The sequence below is a fragment of the Microcebus murinus genome, chromosome 8 (assembly GCF_040939455.1).
Source record: "Microcebus murinus isolate Inina chromosome 8, M.murinus_Inina_mat1.0, whole genome shotgun sequence".
In the NCBI taxonomy this organism is placed as follows: Eukaryota; Metazoa; Chordata; class Mammalia; order Primates; family Cheirogaleidae; genus Microcebus; species Microcebus murinus.
The window spans coordinates 98,028,319-98,048,961 of record NC_134111.1 but is presented as its reverse complement, the minus strand read 5'-3'; the positions used below and the strand labels follow the sequence as shown (position 1 = coordinate 98,048,961).

Here is a 20,643-nt window from a genome sequence, read left to right as displayed (position 1 = left end):
TGTAATGTATGCAAATCATATGAATTCTTCCCGATGATTCTTCAAAGACATTTAAAACTCCCATGCATTTAGTATTTATATTTTTACCCTACCTTTGGGTTGGTTAACTGTTATGTAGGAAATATTGGAAATGGAAGGAATGTACTATGGGAAAGTGGAAAGAGCATAAACTGGCAATTTGGAGGCTTGAGGTTGCATTCTTGTTCTACTGCTGCCCAGTCTGGAGTAGTTTTTAGTTTTCTCAATACCTCGTCTTCCTGTCAGTTAAGATCTTCAGAGAGTGGTGTCCCATTTCCACATCCTATAATTCTGTCCGTCAGGAGTAGCAGTTACCTTACAAAGAAAGCAAGTGAGCAAACAAACTAAAGCCCTTAAGCACCCTCCCCGCCAATAGACCAAAACCCAGCAGGCACTGTGCAGTCATACCATGTACGCACACATACATCTATATGATACATACATCACATATATGGCTCACACCTCACACGTATGACACGCACCACAGTATACACATGCAATACACATTGTACATACATATGATACATATATGTGTGTATCTCTATCTCTGTCTCTGTCTCTATGTGTAGCTCGTGTGTAGTAGTGTCTACTAAGTATCAGACTCTGCACTGCAGGAGATTCCTGGAGCAGGGAGAGTAGAGATTGAGAGCACAGCTCCTCAGCTGGGCTTCTCCCTGTGTTTGAGTCTTGGCCACACCACTTTCAAACTGGGTGACTTTAGACGTTTTACTTCATTTCACCTCCATTTTGTCTTTGGGCACAAGTCATAGTTTCTCCCTCATGGTGCTGGCGTTACGATTAAATGAGATAATATGTAAAAACAATATACTTATGTCTGGTATACTGTGAATACTCTGCGTGATCACTCATTTAATTCTCCAAAGAGCTCTATAAAGTAGGGATTCTATCTCCACCTTACATGATACACGGATACATGGCATCTGAAGGTCAAAAAGACAGAGTAACTTGCCCAATGCCATCATGAGTCCTGACAAAACTGTTCTGGCCAAAGTAGGCTGTTTGGTGCTATTGTCCATGGCAGAAAAGTCATGGGCCAACGTGTCCTTTCTCTTTGTGTGTGGCTGACATTTTCTTTCAAGATGACTTTAGCTGCAATCTGGCATCCATGCCCACTGTCTGTGAGGGCAGGGGTGTTCCCTTGTATCCTTAAAGGTTAACCAAATGTGTTAAGAGGCAGCAGGAATGGTGTTACTGTCTATAAGCAACTTGTAGGTGAAAGAGTTATAGAGACCATCTTGCCAACGGCTACAGAAAACTCAGATGTTTGGGGGGAGAAAGTGGGTGCTAAATCATTGATAGATGCATACGTTAATATCTGTGGCACTTCAGGTAAGCTGAAGGTGACTTATCATCCTGTGTAAGTGTCCCATATTGACCTTAGTTCAAATCCTGGGAGATCATACTAGATAACCTTTGCAGTTTCTTCTAAATACGAGTTTTTAAGTCTGAATTATCACACTGTGCATCCAGGCTGGCATTATCCCAGGATGCTGGGGTGGTCACGGTGTGAAAACCTCATCACAAGAAGAGTGTTGTTCTCATTGTGGTCAGTGGTTCCCAAATGTCTTCCCACAAACCTGTGCTGGCCTGGGAAGTCATTTTTTTTTCCATTTGTGACAAAATTCAAAAAACAAACGAGAAACAAAAAACCAAGACAATTATGTTTGCATTGGTTTGTAACATTTTTATGATATTCTATGGCCATCATGCAGTTGAGTTGTTAACTCTAAAGTAGATCTATGAAAAGAAATGAGTCCCCCAATTTGTTTTTGAAATTTTTCTATTCCTTCAAATCCAGAAACCTGGTGGAATCCAGCCTTCTGTCTGGCAGAATAGCACACCGGAGATAGCTCACTGGGACCAATCAGTCCTGCTCTGCCACTTACTAATGTTATTTAACACCACTGGGACTCAGTGGCTTAAAACTACTTGGGTTATTTCTTACACCCCATGACCATTGCAGGTTCACATTGCTTCCCTGCATTGTCTTCCCTTAGAGACACAGGCTGGAGAAGGCTCCATTCCACCTCTTAGAATCTTGCTGGTCCTCATGGTAAGGGGGAGAGAACACAGTTGAGTCATGCACTGGATATTAAAGATTTCCACCTGGAAGTGGTGCACAATGTTTCCCTATACATTTTATTGGCCAACGCAAGTCATATGACTACACCTAACGTCAAGGGAGGCAGGAAAGTACAGTCCCACTAAGAAGTTTCTGGAAAGAGGAGTGGTAGAAATATTGGCAAACAGCAGTAAGGCCAAATGCACTACCATTCACCTCATATTCCATTTTGTTTATTTTATTGTAGTATTTTTACTGGTTGAGATAAATTTACATTTTCATTCTGATATGAATTCTATTAGCTGCCAAACCTTGAGACTCTATGGCATTTCCCTAAAAACTTCCTCCAGTGGTAGTGACCCACTGACCAGTATGTTCATACCATACCTGTGAAATCGTTTCAAGTCCACTTAATTGAACTTTCTTTGTATATATTCCCACTTTCTGCATAAAGTGATCATGAGAAATTCTATCACATTTTTTTGTGTTGAAATCAAGACACATTATTGGTATATTTTTCCCTTAACTTATCAAAATAGGGTTTCTATCAAAAAAGGAAGTGAGATGGGTCAGGGTCAACATTTGATGTTCTGTAAATTTGGAATAATATGAACCAAATGCCTGGATAATTGAATTTTTAGCTTTCAGTTAAACAGAGAACCAATATTATTAGATAATAGTAATAATAGTTAACACTTGCATGGTGCTTAGTGTGTGGATATTTTGGGGCTAGGGCATACAAGTCCACGTTCTATTGTCCAGAACTAATCATATTGTTCCACCAATAAGCAAGGGTGCTGGAAGATGTAGTCTTCCGTTTTAGCCTGGAGCAAAATGAAAGGGTCTTGTATTGTCTCTGCCGTAATATGACTTTTAGAAATTAAAGACAATATTTTTAAAAAAGAACATTATCTGAAAAATTCAGTTATCAGCATCCAGAAAATAAAACCACTATTACTTCTCCTATATTTCAAAGTGGTAGGAAATGTAAACACAAAGGGGCTGTTGAGGCAAAAATAAACTGAAATGAGATTTTAATGAAAATTTATTTTTTCACCCTTCATTTTGCTTCATTTGCGCATGTGTCTTGACGGAAGGAAGAGGGCAGCACCGTCCATTAGTCCAGGATTTAAGGTGGGAGTAGTTTTAGGGAAGAACGTATGAAAGGGCACAGAAGGTGGAAGAGCCACCTGAATGATGAGATTAGAACCAGCAGAGGGTGCTGGCGTGGCACAAAAATTAGGATTTTTTAAAAAGAGGAGGTCTTAGTTAAAAGGCGGCGGCAGGTGTGAGGGAAAATGTAGTAACTGCTCTGATCCGCTTGGAGGTGGAAATTCTTCGTGCTGCGAGCAGATGTGTTTGGGGTACAGTGATTTCCCGCAATGGTCACATGAATGTCAAGTATCTCCTTAAGCACAAGCGTGTGGCATTTGCTTCTCTGTCTCAACAGGAGAGAGGCCACGCAGTTTATTTCCGCTGGAGGACTCTTGGCAGCCCCCGGCACCTACGGGCACAAGTTCATGTGGAGTCTCCACTTTGTACAAAAAACCCAGCTTTTACAAAACTATTTTTTGTGTTCCCTGAAAAATTTGCCCAGACCGTTAATTCACGAGAGTCACATTTTGTTTTTTCATTTGGTCACCTTCGAAAGCAGGTAACGAGTACCCGGGAGCGCGTACAAAGGAGGGGGTGTGAAAGGTCAGGTGGGGAGGACAAGGCAGGCCGCGTTTTACCCGGCGGGTTTGGCCCCCGCGGTCAGGCCGGCCTGACCAGGACGGTCGCGAGAGCCGAGGCAGGTCACAGCGAGCGCTCTCCTAGCGGAGCCCCGTAGTGAATCCTTGGCTGGCACGGCCTCCGCGCCTCGCGCTTCGGAACTCCTCCAGGAGTTCAGCGTTCTGGGCTGGGAGTCAACTGACCCACTGGGTTCCAGTCCAGCTTATCTGGGCCTCAGTTTCCTCTTCTGTTGGACAGGGTTGGAACCCGGGTCCCGAGGCCTCCTCCCCACTCTCGCGCCACGGTCAGACACCCGAGCGCGCAGCAGGCGCGGCCGAGCGGGAGGCTGCCCGGTCAGCACCAAGGACAAGGGCCGGGGCCGGTCGCGCAGACGCAAGGTCACTGTCCTGCACGCCGGGCGGCTCAGCGAGCGTCCCGGCGCCCGGGTCGGGGTGGCGCGGGGGAGCGTGTGCGGGGCGGTGTCGGGGGAGGGGGCAGCCCCGGGGATGAGGTAAGGAGGGTCCCCGCTGCCGTCTCGCAGATTCTGCGCCCAGAGGCCGCGGGCGGAGCTGCCCGCCGAGGCAGCCCCACCTCCCTCGCCCCCGTCTGCCCTCGCCCGGCCGCCCGCGGGGGGCGCACCCGCCGCGCCTCTCCCGCCGCCTTCCTGCCCGAGCGTCGCCACCGCTGCCCCCTGGGCTTCCTCGCACACAGCCGCCACCCTGACCCCACCCTTCAGGGCTGGGGGCCCCAGCCCGCCTCCCTGCAACTCCCACCCAACTCCCAGCAGGGAAAGGGCTCCCGCCGCGCTTCCTCCCCGGCCCGCCCGGCCGCCCGGCCGCGCCCCTCCTCTGTTGGCCCCGCCCCGCCGGCCCCGCCCCGCCGGCCCCGCCCCTGCAGGCCCCGCCCGCCGTTGCCCGGGGAACCGCGGATCCCGCAGCTGCAGGAGGCTCCGGGCCCCGCCAAGCAGCCTTTGCCGCCGCCGCCGCCGCCACCGCCGCCACCGCCGCCACTGACGCCGCCGCGTCCGGCCCCGGCTCCAGCTCCCGCGCCTTCCCCACCGGCCATGCCGCCCCGCCGCGCCCAGGCGTCCGGTGCGCAGCTGCTGCTCGCGCTGGCCCTGCTGCCGCTGCTGCTCTGCTCCGGGCCCCGCAGCGGCTGCCTGGCCAGCCCGGTGCCCGCCGCGCCCCTGCCCGCGCCCGGGCCGTGCGCCGCGCAGCCCTGCCGGAACGGGGGCGTGTGCACCCCGCGCCCCGCGCCCGGCCCGCAGCACGCGGCCCCCGCCGGCGAGCTCGGCTACAGCTGCACCTGCCCCGCCGGGGTCTCCGGTGCCAACTGCCAGGTGAGTGGAAGCGGTGGGCGCGGTGCAGGGCGCTGGCCGAGGACCCGTCCCCTCTTCCCGCCCGCCCTGCTGCTGCTGCTGCCCGGCATTGGGTTCCAGCGCGTCTGAGACTAGCTTCTCTTACTTCGGAAGGGACTGGTTCCAGCCTTCCGGCCCGCGTGGACACGGACGCCCGGGCCGACCCTGCAGGTGCTGCTCCCTGAGTCCCTTGTTCCCGGCCTTGCCAGCCCGGGCTCTCGGGGCGTGTCTCTCCAGGGCTTGGCACTCCCGGCGCCACCGTTGGCCACCTAGCGGCGCGCCCCTCCCGGCCCGGGCCGAACCGAGCAAGCGCCCCCCGGAGCGCGGTCTCGGCGCCCGCCTTGGCGGCACAGAGGAGCCCGCCCCAAGCGTCCTTGGCGAGGTGTTCAATGTCCAGGTGGCCTGGCTCCCTGTCCCGCTGGACCCTTCGTGTGTCGAGGGTGCGCGATGTGGGAAGCAAGTGGTGGCGGGCCTCGTGCCGGGTGGCCGGCACTTTCCTTCCTCCACCCTTGAGGGCTCTGTCAAGGCAGCCAGAGGCTGAGAGGGCAGCTGCGTCCCCTCGGCCTGTGACCGGCCCTTTCTAAGCTTAGGAGGGGGTGTTGGAACAGCTGGAGTCATTCAAGGGGGCACTGCGCGCGGGGCCTGCAGTGTCGCCTCCCTGCTGGACGCCCCTTGGGGCGCACGCTTGGGGCTGCTGGCGGCCAGGGCGTGACCAGGGCACTGGGAAGCCTCCAGGAAACGTGGGTCTGTGTGAGGGATGGGACGCGGCCAACAGCCGCACGTGAATGTGGGGTTTCCAAAAGAATTTGCAGAAAATAATAAATAGAGCTTTTACAAGTACATTCAAGCTGGGTGAAACCTATTAACATCAACATTTTCAGTAGGAGATTCGGTAGCATTGTGTGTCCAGGTAGAAACGCCCAAGTCTCTATTGCAGCGTAGGAGTGAATAACCAATTTATCTGAAATGATTAAATTAGACCACGTGAATGTGAAACATACATGGGATTCCAGTGCTTGCTTTCTTACATTTAGGTGGAGGAGTTTGTTTCATATAAATTCGATACAATATTGAAGAGTTACTTCGAGAATGCTCAAGTAGGTTCTTTCAGTGGGGGGAAAAAAGGCTACTCTTTTGATACGATAGGTTTTTATTTTTTTTATAGAGGTAAATGGGATTGACAAACTTGACCTTGACAGCCAGAATTTTTGCTATTTGCTTAGAATCTTTCTTTTTTTTTCTTCAATAGCAAATTATCAGAATCTATCCATTCTATGTTGTGCTCTTCTTTGTTAACTGGCATCAATAAGCTCTCATTCCCTCAGGGGAGATGATGATGATGATGATGAGTAGGTGTGATACCAGCCAGCATCAGGAGCAGGTTTGGGGCATGACAGCTCCTCAGGAAATGCCTGTTGGAGCCATTCTAACCATAAGGACAAAATCTTGCTTTTGCAAAAATGAAAAGAACTGCAAATTTAAAACCAGAGAATGGACCTATACTAATTTCCCCTGTTGATTGATGATTTTTACAACTTTTCCTGAAGAAATGAGTTGCCTGAATGCTTCTATCATACTGCTGTTTTATTTATATGTCTGAATTTTATCCTTGAAAGAAATAGTTGGTTTGCACTCGGGGTGTCGTGGGAATGGACGGAAGAAGGCAGGTTAGTGCACAACAGTTTAAATGAGAAGGAAGACTGGACGTTGGGAATTTAACACAACTCTAAGATTTTTTTTTTTGGTGATTCTAAAAATAGATATAAGCAAGCTTCAAGAAAGAGAGACCACTTTTTAATGCTCCCTAAAGATGACTTACAGAGAGGCATAAATATTGTGATTAGTCCTGAGTGGTGATTTGATATACAATTTAATTCATTCAGAAGAGTCATGAACTAATACATAAATATTGCAGAACCCACTGGCTCAAAACAGATTTGGGTTTCCTGTATAGATCTCATTTGAGGCAGGCTTAGCTGTGTGAACGCTGCCCAACTGAGGAAAACCGATACCGGATGCTCTGAGATCCGAGTTGAAGAGCGAGCTGAAGCAACTGTAATTCTAATAGGAAAGACTAGCAGATTGGGAACCCGATCGGACTTGGTCACCCAGAAGAACTTACTGAGATGATTCAGAGCCGTATAACCCATAAAAGATTGATTCCTGATGATTTTAATTTAATCTTTCATGATTTTGTAGTAAGACTTGAGACTCTCATTTTTAATGGCAACAGAAAACAAAACAAAACACACCACCACAAAAGGTAATCTCGATAGAGAAGTTAGAGAGAGAGAGAAAACACTACACATACCCAATTACAGATAAGGGAAATGGATGTCAGCCATTGCAGACTGTGTGGTTGCCGAAATAGAACCTCATGCTCACTGGATCAATTGGAAATGGAATTTCACCTGTATGCGAAGAGGATCTTTTATACAAAGGGTGTCATCCTTCTCCCTATAACGACAATAATGTTAGCAATGGTAACATTAGAACCTAACCCTGAACTGTCTTTTTTTTTTTTTTTTTTTTGTATGTGGAGAAATTTAAGAAAATCATAAACTACCAATTGGGATAAAAATGCATTAAGGCTGTTTTTTAGCTTTTCTGGCATTGGCTGATTGCCATCAGGTAACTGGTGGGGTCCAGGCAGTGTTTCTCCTGTTGCCTGAGTGACAGGAACTCACAGGATCTGGGAATTGTAGGCCATGTGGGTTTGAAGCTGCTCCAGTTAAACCTGCTGTGACAGGTGATCTAAGCTGCTTGGGTCTCAGTTTCCTCATTTTCAAGGATGGGATCTTCCTCATAGAGGTTGCCGTGAAGAGATCGACTCCATTTTTTTGATATTTGACTGCTGAAAGCTTTTAAGCCTCACCTCTCCCTCTTTCCCTTTTCTTCGCTATCTAGGCAAACTTATAAGAAGGCCCAGGTGCTCCCTGGTGGGAGGTGCAAACCAGGCGAACCCCTATTGTGCTGCGCCAGCCCCTCCCCCTACAGACCGCACCCCCACCCTCAAGCCAGTCTCCTGTCCCTGCTCTCTCAAGCCACTCGAGCCTGTTTGGGAACTGCCTGCTCTCCCCAGAAAGCCTCGTGATGTCAGCAGTAAATCTTTTCATACCTTCTTAGAGGTGTGTGTGTGTGTGTGTGATTTTCAGTCTAGACATCCAAACCATATTTTGGGTGGGTGCCCATCCTTTCTCTCTGGGATTTCCACAATGAGGCTTGGGGGAAGATTACATTAATTAAGTGCTGTAAATCATGGAGCATCTGTGATCGTCATGATTTGGTATTATAGTCAGACTTGACACTCTCATTTTCTATGGGAGCAGGAAAAAAAACCAACAAAACACTGCAAAAGATCCTCTCTTCCCTTTCTTTTTTAACTTTCTGGACACATTTCATATACTCATTAATTTAACTGTATGAGGCAGATAGCACAAGTATCATCAACTCCTTTTGTGAAACATAGAAATTGAAGCTCATTTTGATTGAGTGACTAATCGAAGGTCACATTTTGATACTGTCCTGAAAATCACATAACATTTAAAATACATCTTTTCTAAGTCCTCTAACACACTTACACATCCTAAATCATGAGAAATTCAGCTGACTCTAAAACTGTATATGGAAATCTTACTTTTAGAGATGTAATACCGATGATGATAGTGGTAGCTAACCCTCTTGTTAAGCACTTGCCATGTGCCAGCGCTGTTCCAGGGGCTTTGTGGATATAATTTGCTGATCCTTGCAGTGCCACTATTTTATAGGTAATGTGCAGAACAGTTAAGTGACGGTCCCTATGTCACACTGCTAGTGTTAGAGGTGGAATTTGGACGAGGCAGGCTGGCTGGATGCAGGGCTATGGAGTCTAAAAGGTATTTGGATGAAGGCCCTGGCCCTGTCATATTTACTTGTGTGGCCTTGAGCGAAACCTATAAACTCTTTGAGTCTTATCAGTAAAAAGGGCTGAAGTGATCTCTGAGTCCAGTCTTGCTCTAAAACACTGAGCTTGTTTGTGCTAAACTGGAGTAAAAAGGCACAGGGGTGACAAAGACACAGCAGATTCTCTTTATGCCACATGCCAAGGAGGACCATTTACCCTAGAATTAGAATTGTGGGTCATACCTGTAGTTATTTTTACCATGATAATAAGCAAATGGGTACAAAATAAAAGAAATATGAATATTTCTAGGATGGGCACAGTGGTTCATGCCCACAATCCCAGCACTTTGAAGGCTGAGTTGAGAGATCGCTTGAAGCCAGGAGTTTGAGACCAGCCTGGGCAACATAGCAAGACCCCATCTCAATAAAAAATTAAAAAATTAGCCAGGCATGGCAGCTCACAGCTGCAGTCCCAGCTACTGGGGAGGCTGACTGGGGGAGATTGCTTGAGCCCAGGAGTTTGAGGTTGCAGTGAACTGTGATGACACCACTGCACTCCAGCCTGGGCAGCAGAGTGAGACCCTGTCTCTAAATAAATAAATAAATAAAAGAAAAGAAAAGAAAAGAAAAGAAAGAAAATGTAAATATTTCTGAGAGGTTAGAAAAAAACTTCAACTTTTTAAAAATTAAGGCTTCTCTTGCCTTTTCTGATTCATTTGGGGAAGTGGGCAGGTATCAGAGGTGGCAGCTGCTGGGCCAGTCTTTCTTTTCTGGTGAGTGATACAGAAACGCCTTCCTTCTACTGGGCTACCCATCAGAAGTAGGGATTATTGAAATTTGTATTACTTTGTAAAACTTATTTTAATGAAATAATTCTTTACCTAATATTCAAGCAGATACCTGTTTAGTTTTTCATTTCATGTTCCCTAAGGATCTTATCCTTTGGGATTATAAGAAAGATGTGTCAATTTCTGCCCTTGGAGGAAAAAAGGGGCTGTGTAGTTGCTTTTTATGGCAAGTTAATTCCACTCATTCATCTGATTCTGTAATTTTCTCTTCTGATTAAACACGCTCACTTAAAACAATGGCTCTGCTTCTAATGAACCCATTTTTTTTAAATTGAACTTTGCTAACAAACAACAACAAAGAATTCTAATTCTTTGAACAATATCAGTCTTTTCTACTGGACATTTTACACACACACACACACACACATTCAGTGTAGTATGTGCAAAATGTTGAATATCATTTGAGATATCAAGGGGCATTTCTTCTTTCTTTGGATTTTTTATTAACATTTTGTTACCTTGGGAGAATCATTGAACCTCCCTGAATCTCAATGTTCATATCTCTAAACTGGACTGATAATGCTTGTCTTATTTTCTTCATAGAAATGATACAACTTACAAATGAGAACATAGTAAAGTTTTTTTCTGTAAGTGTAAAGAAGTATGTGAGAATGAATTTTAAGACATTTTGGAAAAAAGTAAAATGTTGCACAAATACAAGGTATACTAAGAAAAGGATTATATTTTTCCCATATAAAATATTATTCATTCAATGTCTGTGGTTATTTTGCTTCAATGAACACACTTGGCTCTTTCTCTCCACTAGGATGGGCTATGCTATGACATAAATTTTAAAAGTGAAAATTTAACTGTGTTACAATCTTTTATAAAGGTGGTGTTCTTCATATCCTGAAAGAAATGATTTCTGAGAAAATTCTCAGTGACTTGAAGTCTTCCTTTGAAATGAAAGAAAAAAAAATTTGTCAAAGTTCTTGTAACAACTTTAAGGGAAGAAGGAAACAGTCGATTTTCTTGGTGTTATTAAAATAAAGTGACTTGCTTATTTTCTGCATGTCATTCTGGGTGCATTCTTAGGAAACATCATTCATCTCAGCTTGGCCACTTGACAAAAGGACATTCCTGTCTTTAGCTTCTTTGCTTAAGCTTCTCATGTGACACGTTCCCATCCAGAATGGTTTTGTTTATGCCCTCATTTCACAAGCATCAAGCAAGAAAGAAAACCTACCCTGAATTGAAGGGTATTTGAGTCAGAAAGCTGAGTGCCGGAGCTGTATTTTTAGATATCCCTCCCAACTCAGCAGGCACTGTGGTCAGAGCTGCTTAACCCGGAGACAGTGAACGCAGAGTCCGGTCTCCCAGACAGAAAATCCACACAGCACGGCAAAGCTCTGCAGGCAGACTTTCTTTATATTTACCCCTTGCTCTGCTTCACCTGCACTGGTGCTCAACCCTGGGCACTTGAGTGTGCGGCCTGAGTGTGCGGGGCCCCACAGGCAGGTCCAGGGCATGTGGGAAGGGGCCGTGTGTAGTAGGAGCAAAGCACGTGACGGCATTTAACCTGTTTAATAATTTCCCCTGGTGCCGACTCTATTCGGGGAAGTTCAAATATTTTCAATAAATCCTTTGCAGTAGCCCTGGCCTTTAGTATTGCTAATAAAACTTTCTTTTACAAATGCTTTTTTTTTTTTGAGACAGAGTCTCACTGTGTTGCCCAGGCTAGAGTGCTGTGGTGTCAGCCTAGCTCACAGCAACCTCCAACTCCTGGGCTCAAACAATCCTCCTGCCTCAGCCTCCCGAGTAGCTGGGACTACAGGCATGTGCCACCATGCCTGGCTAATTTTTTCTCAGAATCATCTGAGAGCTTGAACAAAAATGAGTGTGTGGGTCTTGCTGTCCCCTGTCCCCCAGATTCCAACTTACTTGGCCCCTGGTGTGGCCTGGGCACCGGTCACTTTTAAATGCTCCCTAGGTGATTCTACTGTATGACTAGGGTTGAGAAACCCCAGCTAGACTCTTGTCATCTCCTCCTACAGCTGCTCAGCATGTGGATGTGGCAGAGAAAAACAAGACAGGTGCACTGTTATTGGTCACTCTTACCTGAAGGTGTCCAGGCTCACAGCCCTGGGATTCCTGGTCCACACCCTCCTCGAATGGTTTTGCATCTCAAAGTGAGCTGAGTGGCGAGAGTCCAGGCCTGGGAGTCAGACCCAGAACCTGGCTCTGGGTGCCTTTGGGGAGGCGGCTCCTTTCTCTGAGGCTCGGTTTCTCATCTGTAAAAGTGGGGTCCCGATGCCAACTGTGACGGCTGTTGTGGCTTAGAAAAGTGTCTGAGGCATCGATATACCTGAAGAAAGGTATTCACTTCTGTTAGGTCCTCCTCTGTCCTCCCTCACCAGGTGGGTGCAAAGAACGGTGAGAGAACAGTGGGAAGGGAGCGTGTGCTGGTGGTCCAGTCTGTTTCGGAATCACTAATCGTTTTTATTGGAACTCACTAACCTGTCTTCAGTCAGCAGTCATGACGTGTGTCGTAGAGCAGTTGTCTTCGAGAGGAGGGCCTTCCCAGACTCCCTCCCTATGTCCCCAGCTGAAGCAGTTCTGTCCCAAGATGAGTGAGCGCAGTGGCAGGCACCCAGTGTCGCGGCTGCATACAGTAGGTGCTCCATAAATGTTGAATGAATGGCTTTGGTAGGGTGCAGTTGTCAACACCAGGAGTGTGCGGGGCCCCACAGGCAGGTCCAGGGCATGTGGGAAGGGGCTGTGTGTAGTAGGAGCAAAGCACATGACGGCATTTAACCTGTTTAATAATTTCCCCTGGTGCCGACTCTGTTCGGGGAAGTGCAAATATTTTTCAATAAATCCTTTGCAGTAGCCCTGGCCTTTAGTATTGCTAATAAAACTTTCTTTTACAAATACTTTTCTTTTTTTTGAGACAGAGTCTCGCTCTGTTGCCCAGGCTAGAGTGCCGTGGCGTCAGCCTCGCTCACAGCAACCTCAAACTCCTGGGCTCAAGCGATCCTCCTGCCTAAGCCTCCTGAGTAGCTGGGACTACAGGCATGTGCCACCATGCCTGGCTAATTTTTTCTATATATCTTTAGTTGGCCAATTAATTTCTTTCTATTTTTAGTAGAGACAGGGTCTCGCTCTTGCTCAGGCTGGTCTTGAACTCCTGACCTTGAGTGATCCTCCCACCTCAGCCTCCCAGAGTGCTAGGATTACAGGCGTGAGCCACCACGCCCAGCCTACAAATACTTTTCTGATGGACTAAATCATGGGTCAGTAGAGCACAGTCCACATCTCCCTCCACCCCCCACCCCCCCAACTAAGAATGATTTTGACATTTTTAAAGGCTGAAAAAATAAAAATAAGAATAATATCTTGAGATGCATGACAATTGTATAAAATTCAAATTTCAGTGTCCACAGTAAGGTTGTGCTGAACGCACGGCCACATACATGGCCACATATATCCGTTTAAGTCTTGCCTGTGGCTGCTTCCGCGCTCCAGCGGTGTTGGAGAGTTGCTGCAGACAGCAGGGTGTGCAAAGCTGAAAATATCCATCATCCGGCCCTTGACAAAGGAAGAGGTTTACTGACCTGCTCTGAATATTTCTGTAAATATTCATGGAAAGAGTTCATTTTTCCATTTTTATTTATTTGACTTAGCTCAAGTCTCCTTCCCCTTCTGCCTTTTCTTCTTCCTCCCTCCATCCCTTCTTTTTTTTAATCACAACATTTTTTTTTTAAACCTAATCCCCCATGTGATAGTATCTATCCCTTCTTGATGAGTGTCTATGGCCAGGCTCTAGGGCAAGCCCTGGGGCTGACAGAGAGAAAGATAAACAGGGTCCTTATCTTCAAATCGCTGAAGTCTCTAGAGTCTCCCAGGGCAGACTTTAACTTTCCATTTCACATCAGCCCTAGTCAATATGTCTGGACCCCACGGTTATAGCCTACATCCAGGGAGGTGTGTGTGCAGCAGGAAAAGAAATGCTTGCTCCGGGGTTCGGGCATGGGTGTGGATCTTGGCTGAGTTAGTGACTCCAGGCTCATTAGCTTTCCTAAAGCCCATTTCCTTGTTCATTGATAGGGTGGTTGGAAGGATGAAAGCCAGTAGCTTGTAAAGCCCCTGGCACGGAGCTGACCCTCCATAAACTCAAACTGCTATTTTTGTAGAAGTGGATGTGATTCTCCATGTTATGGCTAAGGAGACTTACCCGGGCTTATATAGCTCGGTGACAGAATTGAGGATATGAGCCCAGGCATTGTGGCTTCAAGTATAGGGTTATTACTATTGTCATACTGCTGTTGCCGCCACCTGGTCCAAGGTTTATGGCTTTCAAAGTGAGCACCAGAGGCAGCAGTTCCAGCAGTTTTAGTTTCTGGAAGGAGGTTTTGGGTTTGTGGGATGTAGAGGTTTTGCTTTCTTAAAGAGAAAGGGAAGGAATAGGGCTTTTGAAAAAGAGCGAGGATTTGAGAAATGAAATCAGTGTACTTAAAAGAAAGGCCCTTGGGAAGGGAAACATGTCTGCTATCTTTTTGCTCGCAGTTCCTAAAAGGAAGCACATCCTTTAGAATTTCAATGCTGGTACTTACCTGGTGCTTGTAGTTAACGTAAAGGAGCATTTGTAATTACTTGTGGGTTTTCGGAGGCAGATGGAAACTCCTTTATGGAGAACGTTCTGTGGTGGAAGTCATCACAAGAGAAGAAAAAAATATCTGGGCCCTCTTTCCGCAAGGAACTTGGAACATAGTTGGGAGCGATGGGCTGTGACATGGGCCGAGTGCCCGATGGCGAATTGTTGCGACTTTTGGTGTCCCCGCCCCCCCCACCCCCATCAGGTCAGATTTCCGCAATATGTCATTTGGAGCAAAATCTCATGCTTAATTTTCAAGCAAAATGGAATGTATGAGAACAGGAAAAATGCTAAATATGTCCTAGGTATATTACTTCAGAAAGGAAAGATTTCATATAGGAAGAATGAAAAGAAACCCAAAATCTCTAACTTCAAATTCACTTTCTCTGTGGCTCCTTACACAAAGGATTTCCAGGCTCTTCTTACTTTATTACTATTTTTTATTAAGGTATAATTTACATGCAGTAAAATTTACTCTTCTTAGCATTCAGTTCTCTGAGTTTTTTTTTTTAAGACAAGAATCTCGCTCTGTCTCCCTGGGGTAGAGTTCAGTGGCATCATCATAGCTCACAGCAACCTCAAAGTCCTGGGCTCAGGCGATCCTCCTGTCTCAGCCTCCCAAGTAGCTGGAACTACAGGTGCATACCACCACGCGCGAATAATTTTTCTGTTTTTAGTGGGGATGGGATCTCCCTCTTGCTCAGGTTGGTCTTGAACCCCTGAGCTCAAGCGCTCCTCCCACCGAGTTCTCTGAGTTTTGACACATAGTTGCATAACTACTACTGCCATCACCCCATGCATTTCCTTATGTCCCTTTGTAAACTTTGTCCTCAGCCTCAGCCCCTGGCAACCACTGGTCTGATGTCTGTCACTACAGTTTTGCTTTTATAAGAATGTCATATAGATAAAACCACGCATGTGCTTTTTCCATTCATCATAATGCTTGGGAGATTGATCCCTGTGGTTTCATGTTTCAGTGGTTTGTTTCTTGTTATTGCTGAATAGTATCCCATTGTATGGATGTACCACAATTTGTTATCCTTTTACTAATTGATGACATTTGGTTTGTTTCTAGTTTTTGGTGATTATGAATAAAGCTGCCATAAATGTTCATGTCTTTAAGTGGACATATATGTTTTCATTTATCTTGAGTAAGTAACCAGGATGTACTGGGATTGCTGGGTCACGTGGCAAATGCCTATTAAACTTTATCGGAAGCTGCCAAACTGTTTTCCAGACGAGCTGTACTATTCCATTCCTGTCAGCAATAAATGAGAGTTCCAGTTGCTTGCATTCTTGTCAGTCCGTGGTGTATCGTTGATTTAGATTTTAGCTATTCTAATAAGTGTGTAGTGGTATCACATTGTGGTTCTAATTTGCATTTTTATAATGATTAACGATGTTGAACATCTTTTCATGTGCTATTTGCCATCCATGCTTCTGTTTTGATCAAGTATCTATTCAAATGAGTTGTGAGAGCCTTTTCCACATTTTGGATACAAATCCTTATACTTTATATGTGATTTGTGAATATTTTTTTCCAATCTTTGTCTTTTCATTTTCTTAACGGTATCTTTCAAAGGGGAGATTTTCAAAATACTGATAAAGCCTTATTTATCAATTTTTTTTTCTTTTATGGTTTGTGCTTTCTTGTGTCCTAAGAAATCTTTTCCTAACCGAGGCCACGAAAATTTCTTTCTGTGTTTGCTCATGTATTGTTTAAGGTTTGACATTAGGTCTATGACCCATTTACTTGTAGAAACGGAATCTTACTCTGTTGCTCAGGCTGGAGTACAGTGGAATGATCATAGCTCACTGTAACCTTGAACTCCTGGGCTCAAGTGATCCTCCTGCCTCAGCCTCCTGAGTAGCAGGCACAGGCCACCACACTGGCTAATTTTTAAATTTTTTGAAGAGATGAGCTCTTGCCATTGCCCAGGCTGGTCTCAAACTCCTGACCTCAAGTGATCCTCCCGCCTTGGCCCTGCAAAGTGCTGGGATTACAGGCTGTGGACCACCATACCCAGCCTCAGATGACCTATTTTGAGATAGTACTTGCATGTAGTGCGACCTCTGAGAAGTTTTTGTTTATTTTTTGCATATGGATATCTAATTATTCCAGAAACATTTGTTGAAAAGACTGTCTCCACTGAATTATTTTTGCGCCTTTGTTCAAAATCATTTGGCCATACGTGTGTGTCTATTTCTGGACTCTTTATTCTATTTTATTGAATTTATGTGTCTCTCATGTTGCCAATTTCACAGTCTTGACAATACTGTAGTCATAGTAAGTCTTGAAATCAGGTTGTGTGCGTCCTCTAAATTTGTCCCTCTCCCCACCCCCGCCAAATTATTTTGGCTATTCTAGATCCTTTGGAACTTGCTTTTAAAAATAACATAGAGGGGGGAGCTGAAGAAACGCAGTTTCCCCAAACACATATTGAGATGACAAGAATTCCAAAAATCAGAATCCTAGTTTCACACTGAGGTAGAACTAGGACTCTTAACCTGGGCTGTATGGATGTATTTGAAGAGTAAATGGATGTTCACATACTCATGGGATGCCAAATTTTGTATATTGTGTTCTCCAGGGGAATGGCTCACAAGCTTATGAGATTGTTTTTTTTTTTTTTTTTTTTTGAGACAGAGTCTTACTTTATTGCCCGGGCTAGAGTGAGTGCCGTGGCGTCAGCCTAGCTCATAGCAACCTCAATCTCCTGGGCTCAAGCAATCCTCCTGCCTCAGCCTCCCGAGTAGCTGGGACTACAGGCATGTACCACCATGCCCAGCTAATTTTGCTATATATATTAGTTGGCCAATTAATTTCTTTCTATTTATAGTAGAGATGGGGTCTGGCTGTGGCTCAGGCTGGTTTTGAACTCTTGACCTCGAGCAATCTGCCCGCCTTGGCCTCCCAGAGTGTTAGGATTACAGGCGTGAGCCACCATGCCTGGCCCATGAGATTCTTTAAGAAGTCTCCCACCTGTAAAAAAAAATAAAAAACAAAACAAAACACTGGAATGGAGGACATAGTAGCTGGTTGAGCACACCAGGATTTCTGGGCATGGACTAAGGTATGTACGAGCAGCCAGCCTGGGACCATGAAGTGGCCCCAAAGTAGGGTTGCCAGAAAAAAATGCATGATGCTCAGTTAAATTTGAATTTCAGATGAACAGTGAGTATTATTTTGTATAAGTGTGTCCCAAATATTGCACATCATTTATCTGAAATTCAAATTTAACTGGGAGTCCTGTATTTTTAGTTTGTTAAATCTGTCAACCTTACCCCAAAGGCCTGCTCTGATTCACAGCTTTTTTTCTGAAGGGTTCGTCAATGGCTCTTTAAATTCTTGCCAAACAATTACATAAGGCAAATTTCACTAACTTGCATTTAAAATATGACATCAGCTCGTAGTTTTATATCTTCATGGGTCCTTTTAAGTGCAATTGTCAAATTGCTAAGGCATTAAAAATCTGTGGAAATATGGTGAAAAAGGCCTGTTGGTAACCTTATCTCACCTTCCTCACCTCTCCTGCTAATCTCATCCCTCTGCACTAGTCAGTGTTTACAGTTGGTGTTTAGCTTTACATTTTCTTCTCTGTACCTATAAACACACATGAAGCCCATGTGAATACTCATATATACATGCAACGATTTTATATAAAGACTAATTCATCCTATGCAACTTTTCCCTTCATCTACAGGGTGTCCCCAAAGTCTCCATACACAGGAAGAATTTTGTAATGAATATTTTGTAAATTAAGGTATATTTAGCCACAATTTCCCATCTTTCTCTACGTATGGTGACTTTGGGGACACCCTGTATTTTGAACATCTTTCCATGTCTTAAAATAGACAGCAAACCCATTCTTTTTGATGATTGCATAATATTCCATTATGTGAGTATTTATGTATTCAGTCTTTACTGAAGCACATTCTTCCCATCCACTGGCCACCCATGTGTGTGTTTGTGTGTGTGTGTGCATGTGTGTGTGTGTGTATAATGGCATATCCATGTGCATACATTACACATTCTAATAAATATTGCCAAATTGCCATCCAAAACGGCTGGAAAAACTTTAATATTTACTAACAGCATATGAAAATGCCCACTCACCCACATTTTATCAATACTGATATTCTGAATTCCTTTTGTGTGTGTGTGTGTGTGTGTGTTTGTCTGTGTGTGTGTATTAACTGATAGGTATAACATGGTATCACATTGGTTCTCTTTGTATTTTAAAAATCATGTATGAGGGAGAACATTTCTTACGAATTGCCTGTTCTTACATTTGCCTTTTGGGTTGTACGTTTTTGTCATTGATTTGTAATAGCCCTTTGTTAGTGAAGGAAATTAACTCTTTGTCCTTTGTGTTATAAACCTCTTTTCCTTATTTATCATTTTTCTTTTGAGTTGGCTTATGCTCATTGCTTTGCTCTTTAGAAGCTTATAATTTTTGGTTCTTATTTAGCCTAACTCATCAATGGGGTGGTTGATAAATTTTAATTAGAGCTCTTGTGTTTGATAGTGTTACCATACTGTACAATATGTTGAGAATTATTAGATTTGAGCCAAGAGTTTGCCTTTGAAGAATTTTGTTTTGGCCAAGATTTATACTGATAGGGCTGATCCTATTATTTCTTTAGAACATATAATTCAATATAGCCCAAGTTTATGTCTATTTTAAGAAGGGTTGGCATAGATTTTCTAAATCATATTTAAATACTTTTAATTTGTATTGACTTTTTATCAAGGCTAAAATGCTTCAACCATTTTATCAAGATTCTTCATTTCTTTTCTCAAAAAAGAACTACTCAGCACATTTTTCCCTTAATAATTGGCATGGGTTCCTTAGTATTTTGTTAAATCACCAAGTTAATTTTAATGGCATTATTGGATAATAGAGTATTTCTTAAAAGTCCTTGATGGTGTAATGTTCTGATTTCAAAAAGTGTTCTTTATCCAGGCTTGGGTAGAAAAAGGCTTGGCCTAATATTCAGCAAAATGCAAATTTCCCTTATGCTTTAATCTCCATGTTGTATTTTTAGCTCCTTTCCCCTTGAGAACAACCTCATTTCTCCTGACCAGGATTTTTATGGTCCTCTGTCTTCATTTTCACTCTTTAAAATTGGCCATTGGTTTTTCTTTTTTTTTTTTGGTTGTGCAAAAGGGAATTCTTTTATTTCTGTAGAAAAGCCTTATAATGAGAGAGATAATAGGAGAGACAGAGAAATGAGAACTAATATTAGCATTTCTATGAGGCCCAAAATAAACTCTCAGCTGGAGAGAAGTAAATTTAATATTATTATTATTTTTCTTTTACAGGGGGAGGGTAGGATGGGACAGGGTGAGGATTTTGCAGCTAGACTGACCAAAAAGGGGAAGTCACCCTTCTTTTTGTTTCCTAAGGGAAAAAAAAATATTATTACCGTGTTCAACCTTATCAGTATAATGCCAAAAAAACTGATGCCGACACCTTTTTACAAATCACAAGTTGACTTAATGCAAGGTTTCCCTTGCTTCTCTTGCATTCCACAGACCCCACAGATGTTTTGTGTGCTTAGAAGAGGGTTTTTTTTTTTTTTAGGCAAGCAGAGCTTGTGGCAATTTAGAGGACGTCAGAGGCCTTTCTCTTAACCTAGATCTTTCCTGGTAGTACATAAACATGCTTGCGATCCCTTTGTTCTTTCTCCCATATAGTTGTCCGGAAGATGGAGAACAGCAGGGGACGCGGTTGCTGACGACAGGGACTGCTCAGTGGATCTCCTTGCCTCACTTCTATGTGCATCCCTTACAAACTCCCTCAGACGGAGCCCCATCTTCGGGGAGACTTTGTTCGTGTTAGGGTTCACTGGTAGACCTGCTTCCTCTGGGGTCTTCCAGATGAAGGGCTGCTGGCCTCTTGTTGTATATGCCTAGCCAGAAACCTGGAAAGAAGCATACTTTCCCGGACAGTTCCAGCATTCTAGTCTCAGGGCTCTGACCACAGTGCATTAGAAAGAAGGGGCTCAATGCGTAGAAAGGAACATCAATGGACGTTGTCTGTATTTAAGTGGGTAGACAGTACAGAGTCCTAAAATGTCCTGTGGTTTCTGATGGTCCCATATAGCCTATTCTCTGTATCATAAACCACCCAGGGTATATCCA

General features: G+C 44.6%; 1 protein-coding gene across 1 annotated transcript in view; it reads left to right on the top strand.

Annotated features, from left to right (window-relative positions):
- The first annotated feature begins 4,748 nt into the window (after positions 1 to 4,748).
- DNER (delta/notch like EGF repeat containing) overlaps positions 4,749 to 20,643 on the top strand; it is a 315,218-nt gene continuing 299,323 nt past the window's right edge. The window contains exon 1 of the mRNA XM_020288165.2: positions 4,749 to 5,153. Coding sequence (XP_020143754.2) covers positions 4,878 to 5,153 — 276 coding nt within the window. The 5' untranslated portion in view covers positions 4,749 to 4,877. The remainder of the gene's footprint in view (positions 5,154 to 20,643) is intronic.